This window comes from Phoenix dactylifera, chromosome 1 (genome assembly GCF_009389715.1).
Source record: "Phoenix dactylifera cultivar Barhee BC4 chromosome 1, palm_55x_up_171113_PBpolish2nd_filt_p, whole genome shotgun sequence".
Classification (NCBI taxonomy): domain Eukaryota; kingdom Viridiplantae; phylum Streptophyta; class Magnoliopsida; order Arecales; family Arecaceae; genus Phoenix; species Phoenix dactylifera.
Window position 1 is genome coordinate 18966304 of NC_052392.1, and position 13386 is coordinate 18979689.

At 34.6% G+C, this 13386-nt stretch overlaps 1 protein-coding gene across 1 annotated transcript; it reads left to right on the forward strand.

The window, feature by feature from the left end:
- Positions 1–6936: 6936 nt before the first annotated feature.
- Positions 6937–10576, forward strand: LOC103701693 (ATP synthase subunit epsilon, mitochondrial-like). The gene is made up of 2 exons (XM_008783860.4): positions 6937–7208; positions 10315–10576. The coding sequence occupies exons 1-2, from the start codon at positions 7010–7012 to the stop codon at positions 10341–10343; spliced, it is 228 nt and encodes a 75-aa protein (XP_008782082.1). The 5' UTR covers positions 6937–7009; the 3' UTR covers positions 10344–10576.
- Positions 10577–13386: the final 2810 nt, after the last annotated feature.

The window sequence follows — 13386 nt, forward strand, 5'->3', positions numbered from 1 at the left end:
ATATTTTTTTTCAAAATAGTAGATAGTCAACCAAATATAAGCTACTATAGAATATGTCATTTTTCCATAGTTAACCAAACATGCAAAAATTACTTTTCAAGCATCATATACCCAAGTGTCTGCTTCTCAGAAAAAATATTCCAATAACAAAAAAATCTTTTCGCGAACCAAACTAGTCGTTAAAGAACGAGGGATCTCGGTGGATTAAAAAGAGAAAAGCTTGAACTAGGTTCCTAGCAATAAATATATACCAGGAGATCGTAGCGATTCCTTCAATGTTTTGAGTTCTGATTAGCCTAGTACTTTAAATTTTAGGCGGCAATGTTGCAAATGCCTATATTAGTTTTTTTTTCCCGGAGGATAGAAGTATTATATATTTCTCATATATTTATATCCATGAGAGTCAAAGTATAAAAAATCCAATAGCTAGGTTGGAATAGTAGAAACAGAGCCTCATAGTGTGGGCACATCCTACAATCATGCTATCCCTTGCCATAAGCATGTGGGACTCCGTCGTCTCCTCTTGTGCAAAACTTCTAACAAAAACTCAATTTTGATTTCTCATATTTTTATAAATAACATGTTTTTATTGCTTTAGATTTTGCTTTTTTGTGAAGGACAAAAAAATTGCATTCACTTAAAATGGGAGTACATTTTTAGTACAAATAAATAAATAGTAAAATAAGTTTCTAACTACATTGAATCACAACCATTCGGCTTCTCCTAGCTGCAAAAACCAAATAATTGGCACAATGATCTCAACATGGGTTGCCATCATATATCAACTAGAATGGAACGCATGAATAAACGTGGTTTTTTATTTTTTATTTTTTTTAATATGGCGCTTATTTTTACTAGAATATGAACTAATAAGTGCTAGGTTACAATAGGACACTGTAGGCACAATATGATACACCTTTGTTTATTTTTATTTTTGGTAAGGCATGTGTCTTTTTTAACAAAAAAATCGTAATAAATTATTTATGATATAAGCTATTTAAAAATAAAGCCTGTGATATTCTGATTAAAAGCCTAACCCCCGGATCCCAGCACCATGGGTTCTCTTCTCGTCTCGACCGTTGACAAAAATCTCACCAGAGTCGGGCCTTTTCTTCTCGTTTTATCCCAAACTGCGTCTCCCCGACCTTCATACCCCCCTCTCTCTTGCCACAGATAACACGGGGCGGATCGTAGTTGGTGAGCCGGTGAGTCCGTTTCTTTTTTTTGGGATCCCTCGGAGAATTTTTCTTTGGTTTCAATAATGTGGGTTTATAAGTTATAACCTCTCCATTTATTCTTTTAATTTATTTATTTATCTTCTTTTGTCACTTGGTTCATTTGGATCATAAAAACTAGTATATTAAATTTTCAATCAAAGAAAAATAGAACAACATGTCATAGCTTATTAGCTCTGCAGAAGTTTAGTCATGTCATTGAATCTTAGCGAGGTCTACTTTACTTACTCTTCTTTTCCCCTTTTTTTGGTTTTCTATTCCGATATATATATATATATATATATAGTTGTTGTGGCTGTTGGGCTGGCTATTGTTTCATCAATCCATCGTAACGAAAAATCAGCCCGTATCAATCAACAGAATTTGTTAATAATTAGTTATGATCATAAGATACATAATAACACAGGATATTAATCTATTAGATATTCTATTATATTAAATATTTAATAATATTAAAAAAATATTAAATACACATATAAAATACAAGTAAATTGATATTTTATATTAAATTTTAATTTATTCTAATCTAATTTTATTATTATGTGTATATATTGAGATTAGGAAAGGCTAATCTTCACTTTTTTTTCCCTTCTTTGATTGTTAGAGGTTGACTTCAAACCCTTCAACCTTTTATCTAAGTGGCAAGAGATAATATAATCTAAATAATTTAATCCATAACATTATATTTATCATATCATGGTGTTATTATGATTTATTTTTGTCGATCTGGTGACTTTTTTTTTTGGTTTCATGGATGGTTGAAGTTTTACAACGCCGAATTACATGACGGGATAAAAGAATGTACCCTTAAGAAAACACTTACGGCTCGTTTGGTTCGCGGGAAGTATTTTCCCTCCTAGGAATATCATTCCTGGGAATCAGATTCCTAGAAAGAGGATACCTAGGAAAGTACTTTTGGCATGTTTGGTTAACCATGGGAAAGTGACAAATTTCCAAAGTGCTTATGTTTGGTTGACCATCCACTTTCCTAGAAAAGTTAAGTATAATTCCTATTATGCCCTTAATAAAAATTAGGTCTTTAATGCCTCTTTAATGCTTCTTTAATGCTAAAGGGTCTTTTTGGGAAAAAATAAAAAAGGAGTGATTCCCACCTCATGGGAAAGTAACTTTCCCATGTTTCTCATGGGAAAGACTTTCCCATGAAATGTGGGAATCATATTCCCATGGGAATACAACTTTCCCATCTCTCTCCTTTGAAAACTCCAACCAAACAAGAGGCATTTCATTACTTTCCCGTTGACCACACTTTCCCCCCTCCTTTTCCTGCGAACCAAACGAGCCCAATGGGTGGGAAACACGGATGGTCAGGTATGCCTAACACAAGGAAACATCGAGTATTCAGTGGTGTGTAGTCGTATAGAAATTATATGGCTGGCATCAAATGAACATAAGTAATAATCATTGGACCAATGGAAATACTTTGAGGTGTAACGGACATTCGTGTACATGTCGATCTTTTTACAGTGCGTTAGCATCATCTGATTTACTGTCTGAATCCTGTATGCAACTTTGAAGAGCTTAATGTGGCTTGCATTGCACATAGACATTTGTGACTTTTGTGAGTGAATCTTGTCTACTAATTTGATTTTTACCCGCTCGGGATCTAGATTGTTTGCATACAATCCAATAACGGACCACAATGTGGACTCTATTCTCGATTTATAGATCTAGACCTGGCAAAATTGAGACACGATGGAACGAAAAAACCAACTAGAAATGGCTCAATATCTCTAGTCGAATCTAACATGGTCAAATTCAACCCAAACGTGACTTAAAATGGGCCTTTAACTTAACGGAGAAAAGAAAATGGGCCAGGCCCCATTCTGGATGGATGTGATCCCAATTTATCATATAAATCGGGATCACAAAATATTTAGTACATAAACATTATCTTAATTCTTTTGTATATACTAGCTTCGGATTTATGAACTAAACCCGGGTGACCTAATACATGGTCTAGCGCATGATCCTGGACTCTCATATTTCTGACAAACAGGTTACCAAAAGACGAACACATGAATTTGGATTTAGTATGTCGGGCAAGGAATTATGGTCTCAATGATCCAATACATAAACTTGACTCGGACTTCCGAGTGAGTTTGCAAAGAGGTGAGGTTTTGCGTCCTACTGCTTGTGGCCACTTGCCAAAAACCTTTCCAATTATGCTTCTCCATACCTATATTCTTTAATTTTCCTCTTTTTAGCCCATGATGGCATATCGTTCACAGCAAGATATACCATACCGTATCGAACCAAACAGTATGAGACTACTATACAATACTAGTTCAGTATACAATACGGCATACCGATATGAGGGGTGTACCGGCACTTGGTACGTCGAACTGGCTCTAGTATCGAGCATATCGATATAGTAATAGAATGGCAACGATACAGAGCCAGATACTAAGATGGTGTATTTTGGTTCACAGTGAAGTTACTGGTACAAACCACCATTTCTCTCGGCAAGTGTGACAATATTATTTTTAAAATCATTATAAGAGATACGAGAAAAACATCTCTATTTATATATGTCTATACATATTAATAGAAAAGCCTCAAGTTAGCCACGAGGCTACTAAATTCTTTGAACAAAAAAATGATTTGGAATACTTTCTTCGAGTCAATTCGGTTCAATTCAGTCGAATCGAGTAACTAATAGGAAGATTCAAAATAGACATGTGTAGTATACGATCGAGTCAAGTTGGGTCAAGACAAAATTTATGAATTATGGACCCAACTGAAATGTGGATTGGGTCTAATATTTGAACCCGACCCACCCCGCCGGATCTTTAAGGAAGGATTGAGTCGGATCGGGTCAAGTCTAATGGGTCAACCCAATCTATTTGTAGCCTTAATTCCAGGTAGAGCTAGATAAGGTTTTGGAGCAAAATCGATTACATATAGCACTAAGTACAAACTGCAAGTTCCAAAGACCATAATTTTTCCATACAATATCTATTTTTAGTATATTAGATGACAAAAAGCTCCCAACAAGCACTACTAGATGTATCTTCTAATCCAAGATGAATTAGCTAATCTAGCAGAAGACAAAGTTGTTATAGAAGTCAAAATTTAGCTTTAAATTTTTTTTAACCTTTTTGTAATTATTTTTAATAGTCATAATCTTTTAGGGTAAGTTATAATCTCTTCTAACTAGATGAGGAATTTAACTAAATTTTTATAAGAATGGACCTTACTAATATAGATATAAGATATATGTAACATTTGTATTTATTCTTAATAAAAATAAAAGGATTTACAACCTTGCTCCCAAAAATTTTTATCTTTTTTTATAATTTTTATTTTGAGATATTTAAGTTGAGCAGGCAAAGAAAATTCTTTCTTCTTCTTGATGAAATCTATTTTTGTAGCCATACGTTAATATCTTTTTGCACATTATATATGCTTTGCTACATGAGAACTATCTATTTCTCTAAATCTCTCCATATATTGAATGGATAGGAGAGATAAACAACCCCTCTCAATTCAAAGTGAAAAAGAGAAACATCGATCCTTTCTTTGACTTGAATTTGTACCTCTTCCTACATGGATGTAATTTGGATTGTTTCAAGTCTAGATTGATCATGCTAGCACAACTAATAAAAACCCAACCTTAGCTTGATTTGAACCATTACTTTAAGAATCAAATAGGAATGCACTCCAAACCTGAATTTTTAAATTCAAGTACAAATTTGATCATGTTATATGAGTTTTGTTGAGTTATATAGATTCAAGTGAGACTTATCTTTAGTTAATTAACCTAAAGTTCACTAGTGAGCACTTGCTCAAATGATATCATCCCTGCCACTTAGCCAAAGGCAACCCCTGAAAAAAAGAAAAGAGAGATTTTGCCAGGCTATTAACTTTTCCAAGTTATTTTAGATTGACTGAGACTTAGGTGGGAAAGGTGGAGACTAGTCCCCCTTTATCTAAAAGAAACTAAACCTAGATCCAACCTCAACCAAAAATTTAATCCAAAAATAGATTTTGCTAGGTCATAACAAGTTTGTCAAGTTATTTTAGGTTCAGTGAGACTTGATTTGTAAAAGCAGTTTATAATTTTGTACAATGAAATTTTCTTCAATGTTTTTTAAAGTTTGTTCAAAAAGCATATTTCAAATAATTTCGTAGCAATTTTTAATTTCTTACTTATACAACAGACGGGCCCTTAGGAGACCATTTTGATGACTAATTATGATATATTAGTATGATGTTTTCTTATTGAATCAAGTTTTTTGAAAATATATTATTTGTATAGAAATTGTTGATGATTATTCAAAAATGTATAACTACATCTCATTATTTTTTTAGATATTGGAAGAAATCAATGCTAGTTTGGTGAGAGGGTTGAATGAAAGAAAAGTATACTAATGGATGGATAGATATTGTTACTAAATAATGATAAAATTGGGTGTTCAAGATATATTGCAGGCGGAAAAAATAGTTTAGTGTTCAATATTCTCTGAAATTGTAAAAAATGGGTTCATTTAGGACATCAAAATATTACATTCGGGGTAAAGACCACCTCTCACATATGTAATTTTGATTTAATATAACTGTTTAGTAAAGATTACAAATTTTCTTACAGTTATATGTATAAATGATAAAGGAAATGTTAACATACCCAAATGAGGAGCAGTAGCGGATTCACAAAGAATAGATTACTTTTTTAGGATGACAATTTTTATATTTGTTGATGTCAAAATAATAATAAAAATAATATTTTTTAGGAGGAAATTTATCGCTATTTAATTGGGATCTATGTCTATTCCAAAATCAAAATGTACAATGAAATAATCAGTGCATACTTATGGACAATCAAAATCCAATAAATCAAATCCCTATATTTATTTATAAAAGTATCCATCTAAAGCAATGCATAAATGGAGGAAAAACATAGACAGGAAAAAATAAAGTACAATAACTTGTTAATATAGATAAAACATTAACAGATTGAACTTCTACGATATATAACAGACAGAGCAAAACCTACAGCTCTCAAAATAAGAATTAGATTTTATTATGATTCCTACTAAATCCAAAGATGTGTTTGGATTAAAATTCTCTTGTTGGTCATCCTTGGGCAAACTTTTTGTTCAAGACAACAAGCTAAGAGCATCACCATGAGCCCATTGCCTTCTTGATGTTGCTTCGAAATGATTAACATGATTACAGCAGGGGTGATAATTATTCCTTCATCCTTTTGTCCTTCGACCACCATGCTATAATAGTGAATAATGGATTTATAAATCATGAGCATGCTTCAATAGATAATTGAAATCAAATGAGCAAGTTAATGGATAAATGGATTGATCAAATGGTCATCTTGACCACGCTCGACAATCTTTTTTTATATGATGATTGGAAATTAAGCAGATCACTCCTCAGCTTTGGTTTGCTCATTTGCAGCCACATGGGTAGTAGAAGTTTGGGTGCTCAAACTTCAAATTCATATAAAAAAAAGTCGTTATTTTTTTAATGAAAATTTTTATTCTGTTTCTTCTGTGTTCATAATTAGAGGCAAAAACCTTGATAGAGATTTAGTACGTGTCCGATCTCAAACTGGGTTCCTTTCCTGGGTCCGGTCCGGCCGCGACGTCCTCACCCAAAAGCGGGCGAGCCCTCTCAACGAAATTACGACAATGCCCTCCGACGTCATCAGGTTTATTTATAAGCGAAGAAGCGAGAGCTTCCGGGAGAGGAAGGAGAGGGGAATTTGGTTGGGTGGCGGAGAGTTGAGATCATCGGGGGCGATGGCATCAGCGGCGGCCGGATCGAGCGCGGCGGTCCCGTTCTGGAGGGCCGCGGGGATGACGTACATAACCTACTCCAACATCTGCGCGTCCCTGGTGCGGAGCTGCCTCAAGGAGCCCCACAAGTCGGAGGCCGTCAACCGGGAGAATGTCCATTTCGTCATTTCCAAGTGGGCGAACGGCAAGCCTGAGAAGCCCAGTGAGCCCTCCCCCTCCCTTCTTCCTCCTCCCTTTTTTTCCGCATCCGATCTCGTTCTATCCCAAAGTCTATGCATTCGTTTGGATATCATGTGCGGTTGAATCGACTTTTGAATCCCCTCCATATTTTGTGCAAATGATCGAATGTGTTTATATATGCACATATTTATGCCGATTCATTTATACTTTGAGTTGTTTTTGCTTTGGTGTTGAATAACTTGCTCAATAGATTGCAAAAATTCTAGGTTTTTGCACCTCAAGGTTAATTGGGAAAAAAAGGTGCGATTTTGGCCGGTTTTTTGATCGTATGATACCATCAAACCTCAGCTGTATTCTTAATTCCAATGCCAGAAGCCTTTCTACGGATTCTATTTCTGCGAGCCTGCTATGGGCAGTCCTAGTTCTGAGTCGAGTCAATTGCGACAATGAAATGACCAAATATAACACAGTTATTTTTAACGGGATTGTTTTTAACATGTACTTCGACCTAAGGTTCTAAAACATCATATCCAATTCCGCCTAGTAAGGTCACGACTGCATTGGGTTATAGGAGTCTGATGTGAACTATCTGCAGCCTTGGTCTTACTTTGCTCCAGTTGGTTAGAAGAATCATCTGCCATCATTGCTTACTGCTTGCCCTGCATAAAATTGTTCTGATTTGTAGTTCTAGAGAAGACATGATTCTGACATCTTAAAAAGATGACATTGAATGAATGTGGAAACATGAGATCCTAAATTTTCATTCTGGTTAAGGAAGCAGAAGAACAAGGCAAGGGATTTTAAAAGGAGGATTTCTATGTTTGCGACCTAACTTTACCAAAGGCACATGCATGTCTTCCTTCAGTCTAATCTCAATCAAAGAGCTTTTGTTGTAATGCACAGAGACTGTTATCTTTTCCTTTCTTTCTTTTTTTCCTCCCTGCATAAAAAATGATAAATTGTTATCCTTTTAAAGCAAGAAACTTGGAATATCTAATAACTCTCTTATCAACATTATGAATTGGTCTAGGTCACATTCAGAAAATAAAATTTCTGACCAAGGTCTGCAATCTCAATACCGGATACCTTATCAGTTTGGTACAGTATGGTATGGTACGGTATATATCTATATCGAAATAGCTCTCTAACCATTTTTTCAATTTTTATTTTGGTAAGCCTCGGTATGGACCGGTACGCATCTCAGTATGCTTCAGTACATCTCGATATAGGGCGGTATGGGCTTGTATCGATTTAAAGATAAGCTTCGTACCGGATTTCTTCTAGTATGGTACGGAACGTCTTGTACCGGACGGTATGGTACGGTATGCCCAGTATCGGGCGGTACGGTAGACCATGTCCTTGACTAACCTGTCAGATTTGCTTGATTTTGGTCACCTTTCATCTTCATTGTCTAGGGCCCTTTTCAAGATCCTTGCACTACATAGATAACGTTCAACAATATTATTCACAAAGATCGCAAATTGGAATATCGCGGCGCTATTTTTCTAATCCACTCAATCATCAACTATCAGATTTCATTTTCTCCATCATAAAAGATTACTTTATTTCTTCCAGTTATTATTAGTCTTTGATAAACCCACCTTGAAATAAAATCTTGAATCTTCTCTATTGTTGTACGTCAATAATTGCACCATGGCTTTGGGAAGCTTGCACTTTGAGGGAGGCAGTAAAGATAGCCTCCAGCTTCTAACTCAAGGTGACTGATTAATGTTTGCACTTCTGTAGAACTTACTTATTCAATTGATTTGCAAGACAAATAAGTGGCCTTTTGGTTCTTCTTGTATCACATGCCTTAAAAAAAATCAGCTTATAACTTCAACATTTGTTACCTTTCTCTGTCCTCAATTTGTTTAATGCATTGCCTTTCTCTGTCCTCAATTTCTCTTCAAGTTTCGACACCCTAGCCCTGTGCTTGTTACCTGTGGCATGTTGGCTTGCTGATCTTAGATGTATACTATCAATGGTGTGGAGAAACTCATGAGTTGTATAAGTAACTTCAGTATACTATCTAGTATTATCTCAATTACATATTTGATGTTTACGCATCCAACTGCTTCAAGGCTTATGTGATACATCTTCAGATTCTACTGCCCCACCTCCATTTTTGGCCTTTTTGTGTGACTTGTGAAGAATATGCTGAAAAAGTCCAGCGACTTACCTTGGCACCTGCAATTCCTACCCCTTCAGTTTAATTTGTCATTTCCCAATAACTAATCTCCTGTTGCCGTTGTAACTTCTTTACATGAATCTAGTTCTTTTCAATATCTATGAGCAATTTTCACAAGTGCTTCCCCATTCTCATACTTTCTTTGTCAACCAGCTTACAAAACCTGTCAAAATTGCTTCTCCCAAAGCATTAATTCACTGTGGATTCATCCTGTTTATCTGGAATGAACACTCCAGGTTAAACCCACCTTATCTCGAAAGGCATAGTAAAGGCATGAAGTGTGTGTCTTATTGTTTGATGTCATTGTAGTCGTGGAAAGGGATCAGACTAAACCTGCATAGTCAAATAGTGTACATGATGACATAAAACTGAATGGATAAAAAATTAACAGGGGAAAAAATTCATGGGATATCTGTCAATGTGACTCCTGTATCCTTCAAACTACATCAAATTTGAACATCCATATGTACCGTACAAGCTACGGATTCTCATCTCCACTACATGCGATTGAATTGTTGCCAGGAAGTTTGCTTAATTAGAATTTTATATACATGATGCAACCTATGGCAAAAGTATCAGCACAGTCTGAAACGTATTTGATACTAACTGCAATAATTGTATATCCCTGGTAGTGTTGATGCATCTCGCAATTTAGATATTGCAAATCACAGGCGTGCTAATTACGTGATATTTAGGCGTTTCAGGAGTCTGGTGGCTCAAATAAGGCACTTGCAATTTCTAATTACTGCAGTCTTAATGTTATTGTGCAACTAATATTATCACCTCCCTTTATTTTCTTAGTTACCTGAGAAATTTATTTGGTTGCTAGCATATGATTTATGTATGCAAGTTACATATGGATTAGCACCAACAGATTGCATTACACTATTGCATGCTTTGCAATTCCTTCTTTTTGCTAATTCGTCCATCTGCTTTGCAGCCATCCGTTCGGATTCACCTGAAGAATGAGAGCTGGCTAGCTGGGGCACTGGTGGCTTGATCATCAATATGACGTTCTCTTTGTCTTGATTTCTTATATACTTTCACAAAGCTTTGATATGTACTCTGATGTGGCTGTCAAGTGGCAAGATTTTTCTGGCATGCAAAGAATAAAGTTTTTGATGTTGGTAGATGTCAAACCAAAGACTGTTTTTACGGTTCCTTAATTTTATATGATTTTAGTTTTTCATTTCAAGACGCAACCTATCTTCTGATTTTAAGTATTTACTCACTTCCTGCCAGTAAATGCATAATCAATATCCATGCATTGTAATGCTTGAATGATACAATCCATTCACCATGCTGCATATGTTTCTTTTTTACTTTTTGTGATTCCAGTGTTGCTTTTTGTCAAATACCCTGGTGGGCAAATTTTTTTCCTGGGATTTGGCGAACTGCATCAGTGTGGAAGCTTGTATCTGATAGTGGATGATATCGAAAGAATTGTAAGGTGATATTAGTTTGTTATCAGATTTGTATCGTATTCACCCTGAACTCCGCTCTATTGGTTCCGTTGGATTACGGTGAAAATTAGTCTATGGGTCCAACTAGCATCATCTTGAAGAGTTGTTTATATCTTAAGGTGAAATGGTTGATTGGAATTGAATCTGAATATACAATCACATCTGAAGCAATTGGCCAGAAAATATACTGATCTGGTTTTTTTCACGTACATGATGGCACCAAATTAACTTTGATTTGATCGATATGGTTTGGGGAGAATCTGAGAGCCCGTTTAGTTGGAGGTAATCTGGTGTGGAAAAATATTTCATGTTAGGTTATCATATTTGGTACAAAGGGGGCAAGAAATTGGTAAAATTAATGATGGTTCCTATATTTATTTTTTGAAAGATAAGGAAAAGTAAATGCCATTATGGGATGATATTTGTTTTTTCATGGGATGACTGATTGAAAATAATAAGAAAGTATCATTTCTTAACTGAAACATCCTCATTTATATTATATTAATATTTTATTAATTATACTATATAATTATATTAATATTATATTAATATATTATAAATATATTAATATATTGATTATATTATTAATAAAATTAATTATTAATAGATAATTTACACATAATTATTAATTACAATAAATCTAACATAGAATTTATTAGTAATTAATAAATTTATTTACATATCAAATTATACTAAAATTTATTTATAATAAGAAATATATTTTCTAATATATGTATAATTAATTTAAAAATATCTATTAACCGATGTAAATATATTACAATATTTCGTCTAGCTGATATTAGTAACATTTATTTGAGTGGGTTATAAATGATCGACTTACTTAAATTATTTATTTAAAGGAATTGTTAAAAATTTAGTAATATTTTCACATAAGATTACTTCTAACCAGACATGGTAATCTTTTTCCGATGCTATTTTGCAGAGTAATTTTTTATCAACCAAATATGAAAAAATTTATATTTTTTCGTAATCATATTTTTAGATGAATAATTTTCAGGAATTATTAGATTATCTCATACTCTGGCATATCCCAATCAAATGAATCTGGAAAGTTATTACTATCACTCTTTGATATCAATAAAGATATAATCTTCATATTTAATGCTGCTTACGCTATTGCTTTGCAAATGAGTCGGGTCGGACAGAGTCATGAGTGACCTCAACCCAATATTGGTTCCTTGTTCGAGTCTTAATATTGGACCCATATCCAACCTAATAGTAAATCGGGTCAGGTCGGTTTCACGACTAAAATTTCTGACCCAATGGGTCATTCGGGTTGGCTCCATGTATAATCCAGTCCCAATCCAAAAAATTTAGGTTCAGATTGTTCGAGTCCGAGCCAGGATTGAGTGAAAACACCTAAGCATCCTTGAAGCCATTACAAAGTAATATAAATAATGGTGCAAAATTGGTTAAGATATGGATGCCGTCACTCACATAATACAAATTGTTTCCTTTGTTCTCTTGTCAAACATTCAAATTTAGTAGGATTATAAATCAAACCTTACATTCCGTTTGCCACTGAAATCATTGTAGCAGACTTTAGAGGCTCAACAATATACGCGCTTATATACAACATATGCACAATCTTTAAATCCAAGAAGCAAATCCCATTCAGATTGGGAAGACTAAGAAATACTCCTTACAACGCATCACAAAGCCGTGCTACCGCCAATTCAACTACCTTAATCGTCCATTTTCTTGAATCATAGTTCTCATACACATCAGACTATGCGGTCAAGGTTCCAGGACCAGCAAAATCGTATAGACAAAGCTTTAAAAGAAAATCTATGTCATATTTTAATAATGGGAGCTTAAATAACAATTGTTATTCAATATTTCATTCATTCCACTAAATTTAATAATGTTTTTACGCTCAAATCTCGATACAAGCCGCAGAAATAAGTTTCCTGTAATATTGGCAACGCAGTTTTCTTCTCGGAAAGAATGAAAGAGAGGGACAGGGAGAGGTTATATCAAGCAAGAACCATTAATTTATCCATTAGAGTGACAAGCTAGGAACACCAATATTCGACTCACAACCTGAAACCTCGTCTCAAACGTCCAGGAGGTGCAAGTTAGAAACAACGGAATAAAGTCCGGACGATTACATATATGGACGAGCCTTTTATCTCTCAATTGCCCTTACACAGGAATCTACTGGTTTCGTACAGCTTACTGAGATCAAAGAGAAATCGAAGAAAAATGTTAGGAGACTATAATCCCTATCGCCCAAACCATTCCCTTCACCTCTCTTCATGCAACTTGCCATGAGGGATCTTTTTGGTTCCTTCAGATTTTTTCCGTCCAGAAGGGCATGAAAGAGATTAATATATTATACCGCATTATCATGTAAAATTGCACCAATCCCATCTTGCAGTGTAAGATGCCAGCAAAGGAGGAAATTCGTATTATTTTAGATTTTGGAATAAAAAAAGTGGTGATATAGATAGGGAAAAAAGAAGAGAAGATATCTTACGTATTTACTTTTAATATAAATTTTTCAAAAATATTAATACAAAAAAATA